The 26,492-nt window shown below is 45.2% G+C and overlaps 1 protein-coding gene across 1 annotated transcript in view; it reads left to right on the top strand.

The window, feature by feature from the left end:
• The window catches only part of LOC102575918 (E3 ubiquitin-protein ligase rnf213-alpha), a 133,267-nt gene that overhangs the window by 81,285 nt on the left and 25,490 nt on the right, over window positions 1-26,492 (top strand). Inside the window, exons 29-31 of the mRNA XM_014607628.3 lie at window positions 306-397; window positions 3,594-3,836; window positions 19,297-19,435. Of these exons, the coding sequence (XP_014463114.3) occupies window positions 306-397; window positions 3,594-3,836; window positions 19,297-19,435 (474 nt within the window). The remainder of the gene's footprint in view (window positions 1-305; window positions 398-3,593; window positions 3,837-19,296; window positions 19,436-26,492) is intronic.

The raw sequence follows: 26,492 nt of genomic DNA, 5'->3' as shown, positions 1-26,492 counted from the left end.
GTGGGGCAAGCTTCCCCCCAGCTTCCTCCCCCACCCCGCTCCTGGGAGGCAGCAGCAGCGCAGGGTCCTGAGTGGCTGTGCTCTGTCCTCCCCCCACCCCATCATTCCTGATAAGCAATTGACTAGTGTGTGTATATATATATATATATATATATATATATATATACACACACACATACCAATTTAGGAATCCAGTGGCCTGGTAACATTTTTTTTTTCAATTATTTGCAACTTCTCTGACATAAGATTAAGAAGTTTTCATGTTAAATAACAAAAAATGAATTGTAATTTTATCTTTCTTGTAGATGAAGAAATCACTGTTAAATCTATGCATGAAAAGGAAGACAGAAAAAAGTGGGAAAGCTGTTTTAAAACTCTTACTCACTCAATTTTTCAGGTATGTGAACACACGTTTTCTGTGCCTAATAAATATTGAAAATATCATATACATGATTATTTTAAAAGATAATAGATGCAGCAATTTTGTTTTCCCCTTAAAAACAAAAAAAGAAATACTAGAAGCCATTAGTCACAGCCTGTCCTTCTAAAATGTCATTTATATTCAATGTTCCCGTTGATGCTCAGTTTTCATGAGCATATATATATATAATTCATGAGAATTATGAATTATATATATATGTGTGTGTGTGTGTGTGTGTGTGTGTGTACACACACACAGAAACAGAACCATTAACCATTTTTAGTTTTGTTCATCTTCCAGTCCCAAACCTGTCCATTTTGTTAAGCCTTCAACAGGAAAAAAGCCTCTGTATTTGGGACTTTCCTAATATATCATTGTAGCAAGTGCTTTTCTCAGGTGTGGTCGCAATGCCCACTGGTGGCCGCTCAGCCCTTGTTAACCTGTCTCCCCTTGGGGCCCTCTCCCCTTTGCCCACCCACCACATCTTGATGCTAATGACTTCTGATGAAAGGAGATTGCTCCAAGCCTGGTCTTACTGTTAAGACCACAGGCGCTCATGGCCATTGATTTAGGGACTAGTTTCATGGGCCCCTTCTTCCCCAGTACCTGCTCCCATGCCTCACAGGTGATCTGCTAACACAACTCTGCCTGCTGGCAGGACCCAGGAACTGAATTTCCTTCAACACACCCTAGTCCTCCCTGGTCCCTCCTGGTCCCCCTCCCCAAGCACCTGACTCTGGCATGCCTAGGCCTCCTGGGCTCCAGACCCTCTTGATTCCTCCCCGCAGGTACTAGACATTTTCCCCAAGTACCTAGTTCTTCTGAGGCTCTCATGCTTTTGCACACTCGCTTGCTGTCTTATCCCTAGCCCTGTCTCTTCCAAGGCCTGCCCTGGCCCCTTATTCTGCCTCTCAGTGGGCTCAGGATTTTTCCCTCTGGACCAGAGGGGACCTCCTTCCCTTCCCTTCAGTCCTTACCACAACCACCATATCATTCCACTGTAGACCTCTTGGGCACTGGGCCCCTGGCCCCTCTTCTCCCAGGCCTATCTATTCCAAGGCCTGGCCAGCTTCCAGGCTCAGTGCTGCTTGTCCCAGCTCAGCAATTTGTCTCGGGAGCCCTGCTTCCAGAAGGTTTTTTCCCGGTGACACTGAAGGGAAGACTGCCCTGACCAGCTCATGCCCTGGGCTTATATGGATCAAGCCCTACCCCTTCTGGTCAGAAAACTCCCCAGTCAGTGTCCCCCTCCCCCCCTCCACCAGCTGACTAACCAGCTGCACAGTAAAGCATCACCATCTATACATGCACCCTTATTAAAGCTCAGGAAATTAATTAACTCCACTGTAGGATAGTTCTGGCTGGGACAAGTATTATCCTACAGCAGAGTAATTATGTGTGCCAAAATGCATGTGTAAAGGGTGATTGGGGTTGGCTGGATCATGAAGGTGCTATACTGTGGGCGTTGCCTGCTGGTTAGCCCTACACTGTAGCATCCTTGTGCCCAAGCCAGCCCCTCAGCAGCACATTGAACTAGTTCAGAGCATCCCCAGGCTGGAAGGCTGACCCTCCCCCTTCCACCAGCCCCCCTGCTAGCTGGGTCTTAATGTGCTGTGGTCCTGGGTGCATGTGTAAATGCTGCACTCAGAAGCAATCAGCTCCAGTGCAAACTACACTAGAGTTTATTGCTACATGCTAATTGCATGTGTAGATGCACCCGGTGTTACACAGAAAAAGTGGTCCCCTTTAACCCAGCATAACACAGCCTCATTAGATCCATCATTTACAGCCTAATTAGATAGGGCAGAATCATCATCCTTTTTCTAGAGATAGGAAGCCAAGGGCTGGAGTCAAAGGAACACAAGACTCTGTTGGAAGGCCATCCTGAACTTCATGGCTGTAATGATTAGACACTTTCTTGTAATTTCCAGCCTCAGTTTCTTTTTGGCCAGTTTACACCCAGTAGCTTTACCAGTAACTAAAGCCAAAGGAAGAGCAGGCGCATCAACACATGGAATTGATCCAAGCAATAAATCCTGGAGAAGATTTAGCCAGAGTAAAATATTTCTGGGTACAGCTTCTATGCTGGTGTGTTTACATGTGCATATAAATATGTAAATAAATATAAACATGTATGTAAACTCCAGAGCTTACTGTTCTGGGGTTTATTCAAGCCAGGTACACATCTGCACATGCACCCAGGAGTGCAGCACATGGAGCTGGGTTGGAGAAGCTGTACCTGGCAGGGGGCCATGAGGGTCAGCCTGCCAGCGTGGGGCTGCTCCTCCCAGCTCCACATGCTGTGGAGGTACTGGCTGGGGCATGAGGGTGCTTCAGCACAGAGATAGCCAGCAGGCAGCCCCTACACTGAAGCACCTCATGCCCCAGCCATCCCAGGCAGTGTCTACACATACAGTTCTGTTGTGCTTTTTAGTCCACATCAGGATAGTACTTGTACTGTCCACCTGTGGAGTAAATTAGGTTACTCAAGCCTAATAGCTTTGCATGTTTTGGTGCAAGATGCTTACTGTGAAGCTAATTACTCGACTGCATAGTAAACACCTCATGTAGACACACCCCACGTGTGCCTGGGGCAACAGCAATTTGAGCTAGGGCAAAGTGGTTATGGGTTGGCAAGGGGCATGGGAGTTAGCCCCAGGCTCCAGATGGCAGCATTGGGTGGCAAAGAGGCTGGCTGGGACATGGGAGTGCTGAAGGCATGAAGCCATGTGGCAGGCAGGAGTATTGCCCCCTGCTGACTGGGCACAGTTTATGCCCAAGGACAGTGTCTACATGTGTGTTTAGTAATGTTAAATTACCCAGGCATAAAATAGTACTGTCCCTGGCAATGCTGTCTTATTATGGTGTAAATTATTTCCATGTGGCCTAATCTTGTTGCACGTGTAGACAGTGATGCTTTACTCCACAGTTTATTAGTCTATTCTGCAGTAAAGCACACGTGCAGACACGGCCAGCTAGTACTTTTCTCGCTCGTGGAGAAGTAGCTCTTTGGAGAGTATCCAGGCATGTGCAGCAGAGCTGTGCTTTGAATCCACATCTCCAAAAATTCAGACTTGTATCATAGTCACAAGCCCATCTAGCCCTCAGACTGATTGGCACACAGCCCCTCCTTTCTGACAGGACAGGACTCTTAACAGAATTTTTTCTTTCCCAGGGATTGAAGGACAAACTTGCTTCTGCAAAGCAGGAGATTGCAGAGGAAGCTCATAGCTCCAGTATTCTGAAAATAGCCGAGGGACAGACCCTGCCCTTCAGTGACCTGTCAAGCACTGGGCTGATCAACAAGTCCTGCATTTGGCAATTTGAACAGAAGATGACGGTTCAACACCTGACACATCTGATTCAACAGGAAAATGGAACAAATCAATTCCCTGTGCTCCTGGAGATTCTGTCAAAGGTCTGTGGATATTTGAATTAATGGATATGCATAGACACCACAAACATTTTCACACTGCTTGCACACACCTCTTGATGCACCTGTACACACCAATGTATTCATTATATTTCTTCTCTTTTCATAGTCAGTGCAATTGTCTGTGTGTGTATGTGCTCTACTGTAGTGCTGTCGATATTGCTGCTGCTGCTACTAAAGTTTGTGGATTCATCTACACATGCAATTAATGCATCTGAATAAACTTCAGAGCAATTTGTGCCAGAGTAATCTAATCCCGATTTCACCATCTACACATGTGTTCAAGCACAGTTATTTACAGTACTCTACTGTCAGATAGTACCTGTGTCTGACAGGACTGTTGTACACCAAAGTAAACTAATCTACTGCACCCAAATTGTGGTGTACGTGTAGCCAGTGATGCACTGAGAACTGTAAGAACACAGGACTTGTTCATGGAGTTCAGTTCCTTTGTATTGCAAGCATTCATTCACAGAAACCTTTCATAAATGGATCCAGCCCACTTTCCAATGTATGAGGGAGTCTAGTGGAGTCATGTGAAAATGAGCGGTTTCTCCAAAATAGAAAGAATTGCTTACCTGCACCACAGAAAAGACTCAACCTGGGTATCCTGATTCATCAAGCCCCTCCTCTAGGCTGGGAAAAAAACCTAGTGAAGTGAGATTTGAATACGGATCTTAAACTGCATTTACTAAATGTCAGTGGTTTTCAACCTGCTGTGTGTGGACACCTAATAATTCACAGACTATGGCTAAGGAATCCATGTGTTGTCCTGTGGGGCCAGGCCAACTCTCAGGATCTCAAAATTGCACTGTTAGATGGGAGAGTGTTACACAATTGCATATATACACACAAAGAAATCAGTTAGGTGCAGACACACACACCAGGCACATGCACACACATACAACTCCAGGACATATACACACACTACCATCTCAGTCACATACACATCCAAGATTGCCAGTCTAAGGACATGCACACCTATCACCAATTCAAGCACATACACAGTAGACGCACTGAAAACTAGACAAAAATCAGTTGTCAATAGCTACACACCCAATACACATACACAGATCAATAATTCACATACGATGATATGTATCACACACCACACACCTACACATACACACAGATGAGTTCCTAACTTGGGTGGTGTGGTATGTATGTGTGCACTTAGGGTACTTGGTATACCTATGTTGCTTGGTAGCTATGGAAGGGGGACTCAAGGGTCAAAGATTTGCAGAAGGAAGGGAAGAAGGGAGATGGACGAGGGTTAAGATGATAGAGGGGAAAATAAGAGAGTGAAAGCTGCTGGGGCCAGGATTAGAACAGGCAGACTGGAGGGAAACTGGGATTACTTGAGGTTAAAGTGCCCCAGGGTTACTCAGGGTCACCTAGTACTGGGATGAAAGCAAGGGAAGAAGCCCAGTGGCAAGGAAGAAACAATCAGGAAACCAAGAGGCAAAAAGCTGAGAGTTTGGGGCTGGAAACAGAGACGCAGAAAACTGGGAGACAGCCAGAAAATCAAGGAGAAGGGTTTGGAGTTCAATAAGACAAAAACCCAACAGGTTTATTAAACAGACAACACACTACACAGCCCCATGAAGTTATTGGTGTCCCACCCACCTGTGGAGAGTTCAGGATTGAGAGTATGGTCTGGAGTAGAAAGGTAAGAAAGGTTTATTGACTTAATAGAAACACAACTACACGTAGTAACAAGACAAACAATGACAGACAAGAATAATTCACATTGGCAACTTATAGACAGTCCCCTCCAATGCCTGATGTATGACAAGTTTCTCTTTCCACAAAGCTCAGTGAAGTCAGGCATCCCCAATCAAAGCTGTCTAAGAATTACCAGGAAGAACCCTGGTATTCAGTCGCTGGGTACCTCGAGGTCCACGGGCCCACTTATCCAGGTGAACAGCTAATTAAGCCTTTTCACAGAGCTGTATCTTCCTTCTGAATGATTTCCAGATATTTCACCAACTTATAAGTTCTGAATTCTGCTGATAACTTAGAGCCACTCAGATTCTTTTTACTTAAACTGTCCTTAGACTGACCAATAGCAGTACAAGCCTTGCATTCCTTTGATAAGGTTAATTTTAATTCCACCACAGGGCCTTACTACTTCAAGGCTTTGCTAAATTTACTAGGTCTTACTTTATACATGGCCTTTCTACATCTTAAACTTTAATTAGACTCTTAGCAACAGTATATAGCTTAATATCTAAACAAATGACAGAAAAAAAACACTTGGTCTAATCTTCATAGATCCTTCAGCAAGCACCTTTATCACACAGACATAATTTTCAGCTGTCACACTCCACCCCTTGCTTCCTGAAGCACTATGATAGCTACAGTTGAGATGCCAAAACTACATGCACTACATCAGGGAATGGGGAGGGATCTTTAAATTTAACTTGCATAAACAGATTTATGACAACAACAGTTAAAACATCATTTAGCTATTGCCACTAGGGCAATGCATAATACTATTATGCTGAAGATGGTTAGCCACATAGTTGAGGTGACACCTGGTGACACACGAATAGTCCAGATTACATTATACCATTTACATGGCTCAGGCACGTTGACAGCCAAACTAATGACTCGCCAACTCTCTTGAGCAAGGACAGCTAACTGAGTGCCTTGCCAAGCTTTTGCCTCAAGGCTTTGCAGCTTATTTTTACTTTATTCCAGTTTTCTAAACGTGACATGTCTACATCTGATACCCACAAAGTGGGTATCGTAAAGTTGAGAGGTATAGTCTCAGAGGAAATGTCAGGTTATTTTAAGGCAATAGTATGGTTACTTAATTGCAGTAGAGCAATGGCTCTACTTTTAGCTCCTAAGCAACATGAATTGCACAACATCCAGGTGGTCCCATTTTCATACAGCAAACTACCTGGTCCTTCTCAACAAACATGTTACCCTATTGTTACATATGACACATTAGGTAACTCGTATACGCAGGTCATGTTAGGTGGGCTGAGAGGCCAGCCTCTCCTTAGGGTCCCTAATTCAATCAAGGTGCTACTAATTTGAATCAAGTGGGACTGTGCCACATACCAAGGGCCATCGGGGGTAATTATTTAACTATTTCCCATATGCAGATTCTGGTCCCAAGGGCATACTCCTCCTAGCCCTGTGCTTAGCAAATAAGCAGTGGTCCAGTTTCCATCTTTTACCCCCTGCAGCAGGAATGAACATTTTCCTTTATTACAACCTTCCCAAGTGGTAATCCAAGTACTTTGAATGTTGCAGGCATTCCATGATGCTCTAAACCAGGGGGTCATTCTCTATTTTTAACACTGTTTATTACCTGAGAAAAATGCATATTTAATGATAACTGAACTTATGCACCAGCAGTACTCCAAGTTTGATTTTTGTCTGCTTTAAAAGCAGTATCCATCATGACCTGGACAAGACAGGCTGTCTCTAATCTTACATCAGGTAGCAATTCATCAATGTGCTCTAAAGCTTTTCTTTCATGCACGGCCTCCCCTAGTGAGCAGCTCTACTGCCTGTCGGAGATTGGCTACTCCTTCAGTGTTTTTCTGGGATTTATCTAAGTTCCATACATTCATAGCTGAGTTAAGTCCGTCCCAAAGATAACCTGGAGCATCTCTTTGTCTGCAGGACTTAACTGTATTCATGGAATCGAAAATGACTGGACATTTCCATCTAAGTAACCCTTCAGCTACATGGGCTCCTGCCAAACAGTTTGGAAAAATAGCTCGGACATACCATTTTTCTGGTCTGAACAATACCTGGGCAGTAAACCAGGAAGCATTTAGGAGGGTTGGGATTTTAACCTGTGACCTCCATCAGGGTGTGGAGTTATACACAGGTGGTGTCAGGGCCTCCCGTGGGGGAACGGCCAGAGATAGTAGCGAACACCCCATTCTCTCACAGATGACATTTATCCTTCCCTCTCTGGGAGCCTGTAACCATGTATCACCTTCCAGAGAGCGAAAGAGTCCCCACTGTCGCTCCTGGGGATGATGCTGTATTGGGTTAATGAAACGGCACTGCCATGGCAGAAAAATAGGACTAATTTGCTTTAGGAACCCTACTGGTATAAAAGTATAGGGATAAGTGGTGGGGACTTGCGGATACAGCCTCCTTCTAGCTGTATTAAAATGGGTACCATTCCACTATGCCTCTATATGTATGATTCACAAACCATGTAATAACTTTTTTCCCAAGCTGAGGTGCTTATTCCAACCTGTAATGTGCTCTCCTATCTGGTGGGCTTCATGCCATTGCTGAAGAGTATTGTCAGCCATAGGAATGGGAGGGGGCATATTCTCCCATAAATGCAGTGGCTCGAGAGGCTGAACAGATGCAGAATGCACAACTGGGGGCACAGATTCAGGGGTGTTGAGCTCAACAGGGTTCCCCTCAGGAAGTATGTAATGACAAACTCCCAAATGAGCAGAGCTACAACAATTACCTCCCCTCCCACAGTTAGCCATTCCAGCCTTCAGGTAAGGAATGTACCCAAGATAATAACTGGTGCCACAGGTGCACTGACAGTTACCACCTTGCCAGTCAACTATCCTGTTTCTTCTACTCAGAGACCAGGACTTCACTCGCTCCAGGGTGACGGGTTTCTTCCAGTATGGATACTGTGGCTGGACCATGTGAGGGTCATCTGAGCACGTTTCTGGGGGATGCTCTTCAGGGTCAGGCCACTCCTTTAGGACTTCAGGAGCAAGTTCATTAACATCTGGGTAATAAGGATAGTAGACATGCCCTACCCAGGAAACACAATAAGGTATTAATAAAAAGAGTACAGTTATAACAGTCCACCACTTCGTGGTGCTAGTCAATTCGGACCAGTGACAGAGCAGGACTCACCTTCAGTAGCAGGCTCAATTAGAAATGGTTATGGCTGCATTTGTGGACAGATCTAATCTGTAGGAACAAGACAACAAGGATCTTGGCTCTCGTTAGATGAATCTGACTTAAATACCCACCATGTATTATGCATACCTTTTGCTTATAGTGTCCCCTCCCATTTATCTTCCTGAGGATCCTTCACTACCACCCAGTCTCCTGCCTGGAGCTTTCCCGGGTCACCACCCCAAGGTCAGTGCATTGCTGGCTTGCGGGGACCACCCAATCCAAAGGCCTGCTGCATAGGGCTACCTCCTGGATGGGGTTGGGTTTGGGCCCAATTGACAGCTTGATCCAGGTGCAAGTCCCAGTCTTTAAGAGCCAGGCCAGTGGCCAACTGCAAATTGCATTTGAGGATGCCATTGGCTCACTCTGCCAATCCATTAGACTGTGGATGGTATGGGATGCAATATGTCCATAACATGCCATGTTTCATGGTCCAGTCATACACAAGATGATTGCAGAAGTGAGGGCCATTATCTCTCTGTAGTTCTATAGGTGGTGGATACATAGGTAGCAGAGTTTCCAGAGCTGCACAAGTGTCCTGGGCTGTAGCTCTCACTGAGGTATGGGTGAACATTATTCCTGTGGCAACTTCTACAGGTAAAAGCATGTACTGTCACTTCCAGGAAGTCCGAGGGAGGGGGCCTATGAAATCACATTGCCATACCTGCCACGCTATCTTTACCTCATGTAATGACAACGGAAGAGTTGGGCAGAGTTTTAGTTGCATTTTGACCTGCCAGGTGGGTGGTTCCATCATGCCTGGGGTGCCCTTGTTGTCAATGTAGCTATTCTGTGGCTCATTCTCTAGGTGTACAGTGGGAGGAGGAATTGAGTAACAATGAACTAGCTGCTTTATTTTCTTCTTCAACATACAAGATTCCAGTGCCCTGTTCTCTTGTTAGCTGATTAACTCACCTATTTCACTTTGCCTCCGGGCCTTCTCCTGCCTTATTCCCGTGTGCTGTACTCACGTGTCGGATGTGTAGAGGAAGCTCACTTGGGATAACTTCCAAGAGGTCTCCCATTCCTCATGGCTCCAAATGTCTTGTCCTCATCTTTTAAAGTTTTGTTTTTTTTTTTTTCCATAGGGGTAGCCATTTAGTAAATCCTTCTACTACCATCCAGGAGTTGCTATAAATATAAATGGGCTTTACAGGACATGGACCTTCTGCTTCCCACACAGCCACAGCAAGCACTGCTTTGAGCTTGGCATACTGTGCGCTTTTTCTGAGGCCTTGTAACACTACTTGCTTGCCATTTCAAATCCTCAAGGCGGCTGATCTCCAGGCACAACCTCGAGCAGACCCATCTGTAAACCAGACTTCAACATTGGCTGAGGTCTCCATTTTAGGCGAGAAAGGAGGTGCTTCTTTGATGGGTGAAGGTTCATTGCAGCCTGTTTGATCAGGATAAACATTAATTGTGTTTTCTGTGACTCTTTCAAGTAATGCAGGGAGTCCCTTTGGGGTTACTCGTTGGACCTGGCTTAAAATGTAATAAATTTACGTTTGGACCATGGTGTCTTGGGCTGTCCCCCCAGGTGGTAGTTGGAGGTCTGACAGAGCCATTCCGTCCAAGAATAGGTATTGGTGTAGTGATAACTGTGGATAATTCCCCTCAGTGCTTCTGTGGCTTCCAGGGCCACTGTTGCCACACACAACATCTGTTCTAAGAGAGTATACCTTGCTTCCACCCCCTTTCCAGCCTCAGCTCCAGAATCCAAGGGGTTTTCCTTCTGCTTCCGAGGACTGCTTCTGCCACAGGCTCCAGTGTTGTCCTCCTTCTGAGACATCTATATGGAGCCAAAGCTCTCCTTTGGGACATCATGCTGCTAGGGAGGCATGAACAGTTACCGCTTCTTTAAGGGCTCATAAACCATATTTATGCTTAGGACCCCATTCCCATTTAGTTCTCTTCTTACATAGGTTATACAAGGGACAAACTAATACACTAAATACAGGAACATGCATACGCCAAAAATTGAGTGCTCCCAATTGGGCTTGTAGTTCTTTTACATTAGTGGGAGTTGGGGTCTCTACTATATTTTGCAGCCCTTCAGTTGGTATTGTGGGGCCCCCATTCTTCCATTCTATTTCTAGAAATTCACACTGGGGCCCTGCTTCTTGGATTTTAATTTCAGACAGCGTGAATCCAAAGGTACTCACTTTCTCTTATAATGATTCAAAGGCCTTAGGGGCAGCCTCTCTGTCTTGACTGCCTACCATGACGTCATCTATATACTGTCACATGCATACATCAGGGTACTTTTCTTGGACTTCATGAACTACAGTAGCTAGAACCCCGTGAGCCAGGGTGGGGCTGTGTATCCACCCTTGGGTCAACGCGGTGTAGGTATATTGCTGCCCTATCCACGTGAAAGCAAATACTGGCCAATGACTCTCATGGATTGGAATAGCAAAAAACATATCCTTGATATTAATGGATTCCATTCTTGCAGGCCCATAACACCGGATGCTTTCTGTTAAGTCTGGTAGTGATGGGACGGCAGCCATCAAGGAGTCAATATTAGCATTCAAAGCTCAAAAGCTAATAGTCAGCTGCCACACTCCATTTGGCTTGTGCACTGGCCACACTGGATTATTATACGGAGAGTGGGTTTGGATAATAGTCCCATCTTCTAATTGCTGGTTTGTAATACACTGGATAGGTTGGGTGGCCTCAGGGAGAGTTCAATACTGGGGTCTGTGTACTCCTTTCATGGGAGGCAGGGTTAGTGGGATAATGCTACATCAAGTTACAGTTGTTATAGCTGTTTCTTCTGGTTCTCGGTGAGGCAATGCGCACTCAAACTGCCAATTCTCTCGTTCAAGGGCAAACCGCTGTCATTTTAGTACATTAAGTCACAGTAAGCTTGGTCCCCCTTTAAGTATTTGCTGCTGCCATCACCTTGGAGCCATTAGGTAATGTGAAGGTTGCTCAGACCAGATGTCCTGGTCGTCTGGTGCCTCTGATTCCAATTACTTGATAAGGGGTTCCTTTCTCCCCCTTCTAATCTGTGGAATCTAAAATGCAAATCTGGGCACCCCTGTCTAATAGCATATCGATTGACTTTTCACTTTTACCTAATTGATTCTGTACAGGTATCCAAATTAAGGGGCCAAAATTAACTTTAGATACCATTCCCTGGCCCGCTATTACCCCCATTGTGAGGTATGGGCTGGCCAGGCTCCCTAGGCCACATAATCAGGTGGGGTAAAGGCTGGCAGCCCCGCATGTGCCTTGGAAAATGTCAACAGTTCTGCCCTCAGGGCAGAGAATCCCTCTGGTGACTCTGTTGGTGGTGCAAACAGCTCCACTTTTGGGCTTGCTTTTTTGCTGCAGTGTTTAGCCCACAGCCCTCACAAATCATTGGTGGGCAATCCATCAATTTGCACTTTATTGAAACCGACAGCTAACAAGTCTTTCCACATTTTTACTCATGGAGTCTTGGGCCAGCCTTCCCCAGCTTTTTCCAACAATTCAGGGGGATCAGGGTGTTTGTCTTTTGCTGAGGCCACCACCATGGCCTTGGCAGTTTTTGTCAGCTTAGGCAGCCCAGGCTTCTGAAAAATGGGTAAAAACTGCACTAATCGCTGGATCACATCTCTTACTGGGTGATTCACTGCCTCTGGCTCCAAGGCCAACAGGGCTGAAGTGCACTCTGTTGATGCTTGTCAGCAAAACCTCCTCCACAACAGTGCTGTCATGACTTATGCATCTGGCATACGAGTCCAAACTGCTGCATGAATGATTTCAGTTAGTGCTTATAGATACAAGCAGTGGGCAGCCTCCTCTAAATTGGCCCATGCCCAAGGGAAGAGGTTAAGCTCTTCTTCTATATTACCATAACTGGCTGCAGTGGCTTGGAGTGCAGCAGAAAACAAAGTAACATTTTCATCACCTCCTGCAAACTGATTTAACTGGAGCTCAGGGTGCAAAATGATTTGCATAGCTTCGTCCCTACTCACTGAAATTGCAGAAGCTCCTTCACTATACATTTGAACTAGCCAGTCTATCACTCACTTTCCTGGCTTGAACTTATGCTGTTTCTGTATATCACAGATTTCCACACGGGCAAAGGAACATAGCTCTTTTCAGGGATTCCCTCCTTGTGGCCCTGAATGGGTTACTACCACAGGGAAGACTTGTTTAAGTTTGTCCCTCTGGGCAGGGACATACGGGGGTGGTTTAGCACCAGGCTCATCATCAATCTTCTTCTCTACATCAATCTCCTCCCCTTGATCTTCCCAGAGCTCCTGGTTTCTCCCCATAAAGACACTGCCATACCTTGTGGAAGGATGGCTCCACAGCCTGTGCTAACTGTGCCCTCTTCTGGAGGGAAGCATTCACATGCATGATCATAATTTTTCCTTCCCTCCATTCTAAAGTCTCTAAACAGCTTTGACTGGCTTGCGTAGCCTTGCATACCACACTGTTGGAATCTCTCATGTCTTCTAACTCCTTAGTCAGCCGGGTGACCTTTTTCCAGAGTTGGGCATTTTCTTTGGCCCTAACCACAGACATGTGGCCAGCAGCCACGCCAGGCATCCTTTTTTAGGCTTACCCCAAGCAGCAGTAGCAAACCTAGCCCAATGATCAGGTACAGTTCCCAGGTCACTCCAGGCAGGTCTCAACCTATCCGTATCCCACCCAGGATTCTCTATTCCCGTCACTTCCTTAAGCAAAGCCACCAACAGGGCCCATGCAACTCCCTTCATTCTGACCTTTCTCTCCGGACCAGAGCTTCTGAATCCTGTTTGTGATGCCAATTTATGTCCCAGCCACCTGCAGAGGGTTCAGGATTGGGAGTATGCCCAGGGGTAGAAAAGTAAGAAAGTTTTATTGACTTAATAAAAACACAACTACATGTAGTAACAAGACAAACAATGACAGACAAGAATAATTCACGTTGGCAACTTATTGGCAGTCCCCTCCGATGCTGGTGTATGACAAGTTTCTCTTTCCACAAAGCTCAGCAAAGTCAGGCGTCCCTGATCGGGGCTGTCTGAGAGATACCAGGAAGAACCCTGGCACTCAGTCCTTGGGCTCCTCGAGATCCACGGGCCCACCGATCCAGGTCAACAGCTAATTAATCCTTTTCACAGAGCTGTATCTTCCTTCTGAATGATTTCCAGATGTTTCAGCCAATTTATAACTTCTGAACTGTGCTAATAACTTTCAGCCACTTAGATTCGTTTTCCTTAAACTGTCCTTAGACTGACCAATAGCAGTACAAGCCTTGCATTCCTTTAATAAGGTTAATTTTAATTACACCACAGGGCCTTACTACTTCAAGGCTTCAATAGCTTAATATCTAAACAAATGACAGAAAAACACTTGGTCTAATCTTCATAGAGCCGTCAGCAAGCACCTTTATCAAACAGACATAATATTCAGCTTAGATTCATTCATAGATTCATAGATGTTAGGGTTGGAAGGGACCTCAATAGATCATCGAGTCCGACCCCTTGTCACAATTGGTTCCTATACACGCACACAAACACTCACATACACACCCACACAATGGTAGCAGGAGATAAAAAGGCTTGGTGGAGGTATTGAAGTGTTAGACCCTGACCCCTTGTGGTGCCCAATAACTAGGGAGAGGATGATCTAATCACTCATGGGTCGTTATTCATTAGCCAGAGCAAGCAGGGAGAAAATGCTACTTGCACACATTGCTCACAACACTTTTATTCAGAATGGAGACACCTTTGGGCACAGATCCCTCACAGACTTGCAGCCAGTGAACTAGGGGAGTTGCGTTGAACAGTAGTTTTTTCCACATTTATACACTTTGGTTCATGCTAATTAACATTTATTCCACCTCTGTCCCTCCTTCTGCTCTTCCCATTTGTCCTCCCATCTCAAGCTCTGCCTCTGTTTACTGTTTACTTCATTAACATGGAATTGCCTATGTATTTCATTCATTTACATGCCTCTCTGCTAAAAGCGCATGTGTAAGACCATGAACTCAGGTTCTCCCAGTCACTTGCTAGTTCTTTCTGGTTTCTTGCTGACTCCTTCTTCATCTCCAAGGTCTTGCTTCTGTTTTATCTTCTGATGACAGCTGGTGGGTTGCATCTTGTTCTCCTTACACCATATATCCTACCCACTATTCCATTGTTAAGAAACTGCTTGCCTAAGCATTTGCAAAGTCCGTTAATTTTAATATATCATTCTGCCTTGTGACCAGCAGCTTTTGCTGAGACAAAGAAAAAAGCCTTTATTCAGCTGCAAAGCCAGCACTCCTCAAGATCCAAATACAGTCACCCTAACATCAAGGTGTGTAGGAACAGAGTCCAGGTCCTTTGCTTGGGGAAGGAAGGTGGGTGATAACTACCTAGCCTGGGCTGTGAGTTGGTCCTCGATGGCCAGCTGGGGTCTTTGACAGCAAGGTGTTGTGGGATCACTGGCAGGGCGTCTGGTTGGATAGGTGGTGTGACATGGTGCTGGTCCAGATGGAGAGGGCGTCCCAAGGAGGTCACACTCTACCACCCCTTTTATAGGGGTGGGCTACCTGTGTCTCCTATGGGAGGAAAATGTCCAGGCAAGGACAGTCCTGGTGTACTGAGCATGTGCACTCTAGGCAAGAATGTGCAGGTCCAGCTGTCTGTGTTGCAATAGGCTGATCTCTGTAGGGTCTTTGTCTTTCAAGTTCTGGGTCCGTGGTTCCTGAGGGAGTCAATGGAAGCCAATAGTCCAGTCATTGAGCTGATGGTCCAGTCATTGAGTTGATCATTCAGTAGAGGCCTGCTACCATTGTACCTCAAGCACCCACATTCATCCCCATCCATTCAGGAACCAATTTCCATGAGACTGGTTAGACATGAGTCACAGCTACAACATGGGTTACACCTGGACACAGGACACAAGACGGAGTCTTGCCCTACAAAATGGAAATTTGACATTACTTGTCATTACTTTACAGACATAGGCCTAAATCATATAAATTCAATATAAAACAGTAAAAAAAAATAGGAACATAATCTAATACAATATAAAACAGTAAAAAGCAGTACAAACATAATAGAACACTATTTACAATATAAAATGGGCTTATTGCTATGTGGGAGTATAAGAACTTAGCTTAGCTTACCTAGTATTACTTGTAATTACTTATAAAGGATATAGAGGGTAAAAAACAGTTACAGGAAGGTAAGGGAATGCATTTTTTAATTAAAAAAAAAAAAGAAAAACTGGGTGTCTTGTTACACATGAAAGATGACTATGATCAATCCAAAGTATGTGAATACCCAAACTTACCATTCAGAAGGGACTGCATTTCCATTCAAAAATTCCAAAGGGATGTGCACCTCCATGTGAAATTTTATAGAAGCCCGCAAATGAAAAAAGGTGGAAAACCACTGCTATATGTTAACTAACTAAAAAAAAACCAAACCTGGTTTGCCTACTTCAGAGTTATTTCCCCCTACTCAGCTTCTTGCTAAAATTTTAAAGAAAAAGAACCAATAGCTTTACAAGGAGAAACTACTCCAATTGTACCTCGTAATCTGGCTCCAAAAACTGTTGTATTTATTTAAGGCAGTTTCCAGCAACCAAACCATGTGGTTATGACCATTTTGATGTTGGATTGTTCTATGTGTGTTTGCAGTCATCAGGATGTAATGCTCAGGGGGTTGGCCTAGAAGATCCTATGCAGGGCTCTCTCAAGACTATTGTCTAAGGTCAAGGAGTTGTAGCTCCCTGAACCTAATATAATTACTATTACAAATCCCCAAAATTTTGGGGTTTGGAATCCTCAAACCCCTGTTGTGCTGAGGTGTGCAGAGTGGTTCCTCAGGAGGTATCTCATTGCTCCTGTTTTGACAGAGAGGCTGCTGGGGTCTGTGTTTTCATGGGGGTGATCTAGTATTTGAAAAAGGAGGTGCAGGTGGTATGATACATCATGTACAACACAATATGTTTTTCTCTCCAGTTAAAAAGAAGCTAGAGAGTTTACTAATATGCCAGGTGCCTGGGGCTATATTACTCATTTATGATAAAGCAAAAACAATTATACTTGTTTTTGGAATGTGCATTAATTAGTTATCTCATACTGCATATAAAAAAACACAATGAACAAGCAAAAGTAATTGAAAATAGTTATTGGATTAGTCCTGCTATTACTAGAAAAACATGTAGGTCTCTGTCTGAAATTCATAAAACAAAATCTAGCCTTCTTGAGCATCTTGGCAGTGTATCCAGTGCCTCACTGTGTTATTTTGGCCCCTGCATTAATGTTCCCATGACTTAACAGTTTCAGACCAGACTTATTCTTTTCAGCTAGAGTTAAAAACATTCTGTAGGGCTGTGAAATCGGAGCTAGATTACTAGGAGCAACTAACAGACTTCAGAATTGCAGAAGAAAGCGTAGTTTGGTTAATAAACCATCAAGGTTATATTAAAAGAAGAGAGGATCATTAATATTTGCTATAAAGGGTTTAGAAGGAATCAGGTAGATTGTAATGGGCTATGAAGTAAATTGATTTTGTCATTGCTGCCAACCAGTTGGTTTAAAAATTTAGCTGGAACAGAAATGAAAGGAGGGTATAATTGCACCCCTGCACCTCCCCCCCCCCCCCGGATCCACTCGTGCATGTGCTGTAGAAGGCTGGCACGAATAAGCCATCTTCCAGATTCATAGATTCATAGATGTTAGGGTCGGAAGGGACCTCAATAGATCATCGAGTCCGACCCTCTGCATAAGCAGGAAAGAGTGCTGGGTCTAGATGACCCCAGCTAGATACTCATCTAACCTCCTCTTGAAGACCCCCAGGGTAGGGGAGAGCACCACCTCCCTTGGGAGCCCGTTCCAGACCTTGGCCACTCGAACTGGGAAGAAGTTCTTCCTAATGTCCAGTCTAAATCTGCTCTCTGCTAGCTTGTGGCCATTATTTCTTGTAACCCCCGGGGGCGCCTTGGTGAATAAAACCTCACCAATTCCCTTCTGTGCCCCCGTGATGAACTTATAGGCAGCCACAAGGTCGCCTCTCAACCTTCTCTTGCGGAGGCTGAAAAGGTCCAGTTTCTCTAGTCTCTCCTCGTAGGGCTTGGTCTGCAGGCCCTTAACCATACGAGTGGCCCTTCTCTGGACCCTCTCCAGGTTATCTGCATCCTTCTTGAAGTGTGGCGCCCAGAATTGCATGCAATACTCCAACTGCGGTCTGACCAGCACCCGATAGAGGGGAAGTATCACCTCCTTGGGCCTGTTCGTCATGCATCTGCTGATGCACGATAAAGTGCCATTGGCTTTTCTGATGGCTTCGTCACACTGCCGACTCATGTTCATCCTGGAGTCCACTAGGACTCTGAGATCCCTTTCCACTTCCGTGCCACCCAGCAGGTCATTCCCTAGGCTGTAGGTGTGCTGGACATTTTTCCTCCCTAGGTGCAGCACTTTGCATTTCTCCTTGTTGAACTGCATCCTGTTGTTTTCTGCCCACTTGTCCAACCTGTCCAGGTCTGCCTGCAGCTGTTCCCTGCCCTCCGGCGTGTCCACTTCTCCCCATAGCTTTGTGTCATCTGCAAACTTGGACAGAGTACATTTCACTCCCTTGTCCAAGTCGCTGATGAAGACATTAAAGAGTATCGGTCCAAGGACCGAGCCCTGAGGGACCCCACTGCCCACACCCTTCCAGGTTGAGACCGACCCATCCACCACGACTCTTTGGGTGCGACCCTCTAGCCAATTTGCCACCCACCAGACTGTGTAGTCATCCACATCACAGCCTCTTAACTTGTTCACCAGTATGGGGTGGGATACCGTATCAAAGGCCTTCCTGAAGTCTAAGTATACGACATCCACCCCTCCTCCTGTGTCCAGGCGTTTCGTAACCTGGTCATAAAAAGAGACTAGATTGGTCAGGCACGATCTGCCTGCCACAAACCTGTGCTGATTTCCCCTCAGCATAATTTGTCCTGCTGGGCTCTCACAAATGTGAGCCTTGATAATTTTTTCAAAGACTTTACCAAGGATGGAGGTGAGACTAACTGGCCTATAGTTGCCCGGGTCCTCCTTCCTCCCCTTTTTGAAAATGGGGACCACATTAGCCCTTTTCCAGTCCTTTGGGACTTGGCCCATGAGCCACGAGCGTTCAAATTTTTCTGTGTCATTCCAAAGGTGACACAGAAAAACTTATTCCAGGTGGTGTTCAGCAGCAAAACCTCAGAAAGATTTATTGTCCTCTGATAATATGCTAGTTAGCTTTTCTTTGTATCAGTGTCTGTTTTCTCATTAGAATTTTTTATTTTTTTATTTTCTTGTCAGGTCATCCCCTGCTCATGAGACCAGTTTTTCCCAAGCTCCTTTTCAGCACCTTAGCTTACTGTAGCTTAGCATGACTACAGTTTAGCATAACCAGAACTCTTGCACCCCCAATGCCTGACTTGTGCTGTTCTATGGATGCAGGGCAGAGAGATCTCCACTGCTTCATTAGCTATCAGCCCTATGCTGTGCCCTTCCCCAAAGCACCCTCTGTCTTCCAATGAACCATCACTTCGTGTTAAACAAGCCACAAACTTTCTCTTTCAGCACCAGAACATCCAATATATACAGCATCTTCCTGATGTCCTCAGCCTGCAACACACCTTAATCCACTTCTACCAAAACTGCAACCATGAAGAGGAACAGTTTTCTGTGAGAGAGTTCTTGGAGAAGCCTCATATCTCAGGTACAGTGTAGACTTCCAGAGTTATTGGGACATTTTCTCCCTTTGGATAAATTCTGTCTGTGTCAATGGGGTTCAGTTGCCGGCTGGCAAAAATCGGTGCCCCTCAGATCCAGGGAGGCATTGCTGCCTTCCCCCATGGTGTGCCCTGCCCATCACCCATGCCCTTTGCTTAGGGGATTGTGCTGTGGCCAGATACAACAGCCCTATGGCAGCTTTACTGATATTATTCATAAGTCGTATGATACTCTGGTAGGCTGATGTCACTCTTCATGGCTTGTCAGTCTTGCTGTGAGCTCAGACTCCATGAGAGGTATAACAATTAAGATGTTGCAGTGAAGATTCTGGCCACTCATGGAAATGCCAGTGTCTTGGGCACTTCAGGGACTTGGGAAGAGTCCCCAGGGTCCCCACAATTGTTGATGCTGCTTCAGGCTTTTCGCTGCAAGTTCTCAGGGGCTGATATTTGGAGAGAGTTTCTTCTTCCTTCTCTGACAGGTGCATGTTCCACAGGTGAGCAACATCTATGACAAGTCTGCTGCACCACTGCTGTTACTCCTATTGATTATCACAGCTTCTAGGAGGCCAGGTCATGCCCCAAGTCACCAGAGTGGCACGTGCTGTGCAAACAGAGAGTTTTATGGGCACAGCACAGAACTTCACCAGTGCAGAAAAGCAGGGTACTCAACCTCTGGCCTGCAGGCTAAATCCAGCTCATGTGATCTGTCAGGCAAGCAATGACAGTTTTAATTAGTGCTCTTCTGCTGCCAAAAGTCTTTGGGGAGCCCTGTGGCCTGCATCAGATGGCTCTGTGTACTAGATGGGAGGGCTGGGCCAGCCTGGGATGAGATCCAGGGTCAGGAGGCCCAGCCTGGTCACATAAGAACTTGCCTATGGATTGGGCTTGTGCTATTCATCTGGGTGTGAAGCCAAATTGTTGGATACCACTCCAGCAAAGAACTGGTGAAGCAGGTCTGGGGAATCACTCAGCCCTACAGTCCTTCAACTATACTCAGTTCTTCCTTTTCCTGGGCCCACTGCCTCATAGGAAACCTCTTACTCATGAGTCAGTACTAAATAACACAACTTTAACCTCATCCATACAGGGTACACTCAGAGTCCTGAGTCCTCACCAGCCTGAGATGATGCCTCTAGCTTCCTGCTGCTCTTGCACTTCCAGTTTCCTTCTCAGGCTGTCTTTGCCTCATTTCTCTGCTGTGGTGCTGCTGCTTCCAGTCTTGAAGCTTTGGGTCTTCTCCCAGATCCTGTGCCTAGGGTAAACTCCCTATCTCAGTTCCTTACTCTCCTGCTCACTTTTCAGCATTTCTTCTCTGGTGCATCTTCCTCGGAGCCTTTTAGCTTCCTATGGGCCAGCTAACTATCCTCTGCAACTGGTTCTGGTCTCTTAGGCAGGCCTGCAATCGGTAGCCTTGCTGCCTGCAGATGGGCTATAGCCTCCGGCACAAACAGCCTGCTACACTACCACTTCTGGAAGCCTTCTACAATTGGTTTAACCCTTTTTGCTCAGCAGTTATACAGAATTGAAGGAACTGCCATGGCTTTTTACAAGAAACAATACTGCTCAAGGTCTTTGGGTCAGGCCTTTGGGAAAAGGTGGGTTTGAAATTGAAAACACTGACTTTGAAATAAACTAATTAGCATGCTCCAGCGAGCTTCTGTGCCTCATGTATTAGCATCCCCACACTTCTAAATGGCAGCAGGGGCACTGTAATTAAAGCTCCTTCCAGCTTTAGATAAAGCACCCCCACTCTCAGAGCTGCTCTAATTAAAGCGACCCACCCATCAACTCTGGAGCACATATAAAAATGCCTTTAGAGCTCAGTGGGTTCTAATAGCTAGCATTGTTGGTTGATGGGATTTGAGAGTTAGTGCCTCAGTACTAAATAACTGCAAAGAGAGAGAGAGAGAGAGAGAGGATGAAAAAGGCCATCAATGGTTTTGAGAGGGAAGAGTAGCAGTTTAGGCTTGATGTGATAGAGGAGAAAGGGCTAGAAGAGGTTGAAGTGGTTAGAGTGGTAGGTGAAGAAAATTATCTTTGCTGCATCAGTATTGGTGGATCCCAGCAGGACACAACTGTATCTCAGGGACAGAAAAAGGAAGCAGAAATTCTCAGGATACAAGATGTTGTTTTCTGTATAAGTGTTTTGGATCGACAGAAAAGGCCATACTTTGGAGATTTCATGAAAAAACACTGAAAACCTTAGACCCAGTTTGTATATGATGATGTGGTGAGAGGTCTGAGCTGAAGACAATGCTGAAGTTACCAGTGTAAATGGCAGTCAAACTGATGACATTTGCACTGATGAAGACAGGAGGTTGTGGGGTGTAATTGCTGGAGACGAGCGTTGTATAAGTCACGTTGGCCTCAGGCTGACAGTTGGCCATCACCAAAGAGATGACAGGAAGTGCAGAAAGAAGGAAACAAATTTGAAGTAGAGGTTGATCTGCGAGTCACCAAAACAGAGATTTTTGGTGAATTTGTTTGTAGCTGATGTTCCACCAGGGGCAAGGTTTAGATCAAGTAGAGAAATGGGCCAAAGATGGCTCCTTCTGAAACTCCCACAGGAATCTTGAAGCTTCTCCCAAGGATGCAATGAAGTCATGATTAGATCAGGAGAGGTCAGTGTCATGGAGACCCAAGTAGGGTAAAACTGCAAGAGGAAGACCATAGATTCATAGATTGTAATGGTTGGAAGGGACCTCGCAAAATCATTGGGTCCAGCCCCCCTGCACTCAGCAGGAAAGACAACTGGGATCAGGTGACCCCAGCAAGTGTCTGTCTAGTCTCCTCTTGAAGATCTCTGGGGTAGGTGATTGCATCACCTCTGGAGGCAGTTTATTTCAGTCTGAATTCTCCATCTGTGAAGAGGCTTTTCCTAATGTTAAGACTAAAATGATCTTCCAGGAGTTTGCGGCCATTACTTCTGTCTTTTCCCAGGGGTGCTTTGGTGACCAGTTGTTTTCTGACCCCTTGATGTATTCTCCTGACATAGCAGTAAGCTGCTACCAAATCCCCTCCAGCCTTCTCTTTTTTGGATGAACAGGCCCAAGTCTCTTAGCCTTTCATTGCATGTCTTGCTTTACAAGTCTCTGATCATACGGGTGGCTCTTCTGTGGACTCTCTCAAGCTTTACCATACCCTTGTTGAAGTGTGGCTCCAGCTGTGGTGTCACCAATGCTGAGTACAGTAGAAGAATCACTTCCTTGGTTTTACATGAGATACATTGATTGATGCATGCTAGAGTATTGTTAGCCCTGCTGGCTAAAGCATCGCACTACTGGCTCATACTCATCTAACCAGAGATGGGACTATGATCTATTATTACACCTAGATCCCTTTCAGTTGTAGTGCTAGTCAGTTTGCTGCTGCCAAGCCCAAAGGTGTGTAGGAGGTCATTCACCCCCAGATGGAGCACTTTACACTGCTCAGTGTTGAACTTCATCTGGTTCCGATCTGCCCAACTTGCCAACCTGTCCAAGTCTTGTATCTGCAGCCTAGCTTCAAGCATGACCACGCTCCCCCATAACTTGGTGTCATCTGCACACTTGGCCAGTGAGCTCTTTACCCCAACATCAAATCTCTGACAAAGATGTTGAAAAGCACTGGGCCAAGCACTGACCCCTGAGGGAAAACAACTAGCCACTTTTTGCCAAGACGACACAGATAGGCTCATTAAGATTCTATGGGTCCTACCTCACAGCCAGCTTCCTACCCACCTAACTGTTAAACAGTTAAGCCCACAGTCCTCCAATTTTCCCATGAAAACATCATGGAATACCATATCAAAGGCTTTTTGGAAGTCTAGGTATACAGTGTTGACCTGCTCCCTCTTATCCATGTGGTGAGTTACCTGGCCATAGGAGATGAAATCGGTAAAATAAGACCTGTCTGCGCTGAAGCCACGCTGGATGTCCTTTTCAAGTATATTACACATAGACTCCTTGATGAATTTTTCTAGGATATTCCCTGGGATAGAAGTTAGGCTAATTGGCCTAGAATTGTCCGTGTCCTCCCTCCTCCCCTTCTTGAAGATGGGCACAACCTTGGCCTTCTTCCAGTCTTCAAGGACCTCCCCCAGGCATCTTGAGTTTTGGAAGAGTTTCATCAGAGGTCCCATGATAACTTTGGTCAGCTCCTTCAGCACTCTTGGATGAAGTTCATCTGGTCCTGCTGACTTATAAATGTCTAACTTTTTGAACTGATCACACACCAGCTCAACATCAACAGTAGGAAGGCAGTCATTCCCACCATGCCCATTCTATACCCTATCTAGCATGATTTTCCCCTTATCTGGTGAAATAACAAAGCGAAATGGTCATTCGGGAGTTCAGTTTTCTCCTGAGTATCAGTAATCAGCTATCCTGAGTTGTTAAGTAATGGCCCCACGTTTCCATTTGTTTTTCTTCTGTTCCCTACATATCTAAAGACAGACTTTTTATTGTCCTTGATTTCTATTGCTAGTTTAAATTCAGTCACCACCTTAGTCTTTGTAATCTGTTCCCTACAAGTGCAGGCCATTGTTGTATAGTCCTCCTTGAGGACTGTCCCAAGCTTCCATTGTTTGTATGCCTCTTTCTTCTTGTTCAAGGAGACCATAATTTCCCTATTAGGCCAAGAGGGCTTTCCAGCCCTTCTTCTAGTTTTCCTCTGCATGGGAATGGACTTCTTTTGTTCTTCAAGGATCATGTACTTGAGAAATGACCATCTTTGTGCACTCCTTTCACCTTCCCCTCTGGTCCCACAACACTTCCCCCACTATTGCCCTGAATTTGTTGAAATTTGCTTTTTTGAAGTCCAAAACTTCAACCCTGCTAGCTGATTTGCCTGCCTTGTGACAGACAGTGATCTTGATGGTGTCATGGTTGCTGTCACCCAGGTTACTCTCTATATTCAAACCGCTCACCAAATTGTCTCTTTTGGCCAAGACCAAGTCTAGGAGAGTGTTACCTCTGCTTGGCCCAAGCACCTCCTGAGGCATGTAGAGCTCTTTGATACAGGTCAGGAAGCAATGTGACTTCTCCAACTTTGCCGAGTGTTCCTCCCAAGGGATGTCTGGATAACTGAAGTCACCCATGATGACCATGTCCTGTGACATCAGACCTCTGCCAGTTCTCAAGAGAACTCCAGATGAAGATACCCCCCCCTGGTTTGGTGCTCTGTATTGTACAGATGACCATGGGGTAATATTCCTTTCTGAACCTAAGTGTGGTGATTGGGCTGACCCTGAGCAGAAAGAAAAAACTCTCTGTGGCAGTGCACCTTTGGTGCCTGCCACTTTAAGGGCCAGGACAGGCACCAGAGCAGCCTCCAGGTGACTGCCCTTTCAATCAGAAGAGTCACGTAGTCAGCATGAGACTGCCTGATTGGGAAGAGGGCACAGCTGCTTGAGATAAGAGCAGGCCCTGAGCAGTGGGGCCAGCAGTTTTGCTGCAAGCAATCAAAGAGAACACAGCCTGGCTGGAGCTGCTGTTCACTTAACATCTTGGAGGTACAGGGGATGTAACTATGGGGATGGAGGAGGTTTATGGTCCTGGGGTATGATGTAAAAATACACCCTTCTAAGGTAGGATGGTGTGGTGGGGCTGCTTGTGGCAGGGTGGCCCCTAGGAAATGACATGCTAGTTGCCTCCCTAGTGAAAGGTGAGTATGGGGTGCTTTACAACCCCAGCCCTCACAATCTGGAGGGTAACCCAGCAGTAGGGACAGAAAGTGGGGTCAGGCATGTCTATGGACACTGGAGCCCATGAGGTGTAAGACCCTGTAATCTACTCTGCAGCCTAGAGGTAGCAAGTATAACTCCACATATCATGCCCTCTAACTGGTCAGCCATTCAAAACTATCATTTCTGTCATCTGAGCCACTCCATAAACTGGTCCTTGCTCATTTAATCTTCTATTGTGATTAGGAGTTTTGGTGGAGCAAATATACTTCTGCTGCCATTGAGCATGGTCTTCTCCAATATTTGCACAGCTTTTCTTATTTTTACCCAGCATTTGGAAGCAAATCTCCTTTCACACAATGCTAGTTGACTTTCCTTTACAATCTTTTAATTCTAAGATCTACTTTAGACATAAGAAATCATGTTTTTACTATCTCTCTATCTCTATCTCATTATCTCCATCACTTTGTCTATCTCTATTTCTCTCTCTCTCTCTCTCTCTCTCTATTTCTCTATCTCTCTATCTCTATCACTATCTATCTATCCCTCTATATAAATCTCTATCTCTATCTCTCTCTCTCTCTCTCCCTCTCTCTATCACTCTATTTCTCTATCTTTATCTCTCTATCTCAATCCTTGTCTGTATCTCTCTCTCTATCTCTGTATCTCTCTCTCGCTATATATCTATCTCTATCTCTATGTCTCTCTATCTCTATCTATCTCTATCTCTATCTCTCTCTCTCTATCTCTCTCTATCTATCTCTCTATCTCCATCTGTGTTTATCTCTATCTATCTATCTATCTATCTATCTATCTATCTATCTATCTATCTATCTATCTATCTATCTATCTATCTATCTCTGTATCTCTACCACTCTCTATCTCTGTATCTCTCTCTCTCTCTCTATCTATCTCTATCTTTCTATCTCTATCTATATCTCTATACCTCTCTATCTCTATCTATCTCTCTATCTCTATCTATCTCATTATCTCCATCTCTGTGTCTATCTCTATCTATCTCTCTATCTCTCTCTATCTCCCTATCTCTCTCTATCTCTACCTCTATTTCTCTATCTCTCTATCTCTATCTCTCTATCTATCCCTCTATATAAATCTCTCTCTCTCTATCTGTCTATCTGTCTATCTCTCTCTCTTTCTCTCTCTCTCTCTCCTTCTCTATCTATCTATACTTCTATCTCTCCTTCTATCTCTCTTTCTCTATCTAGCTCTCTATCAATCTCCCTTTCTCTCTCCATCTATCTCTCTCTCTCTATCTCTCTATCTCCATCTCTGTGTCTATCTCTATCTCTATCTCTATCTCTCTCTCTCCCTCTCTCTCTCCCTCTATCTCTATCTCTATCTCTGTCTTTCTCTATTTC

The sequence above is a fragment of the Alligator mississippiensis genome, chromosome 1 (genome assembly GCF_030867095.1).
Source record: "Alligator mississippiensis isolate rAllMis1 chromosome 1, rAllMis1, whole genome shotgun sequence".
NCBI classification, from domain to species: Eukaryota; Metazoa; Chordata; order Crocodylia; family Alligatoridae; genus Alligator; species Alligator mississippiensis.
This window is presented reverse-complemented; position numbering and strand designations above follow the sequence as displayed.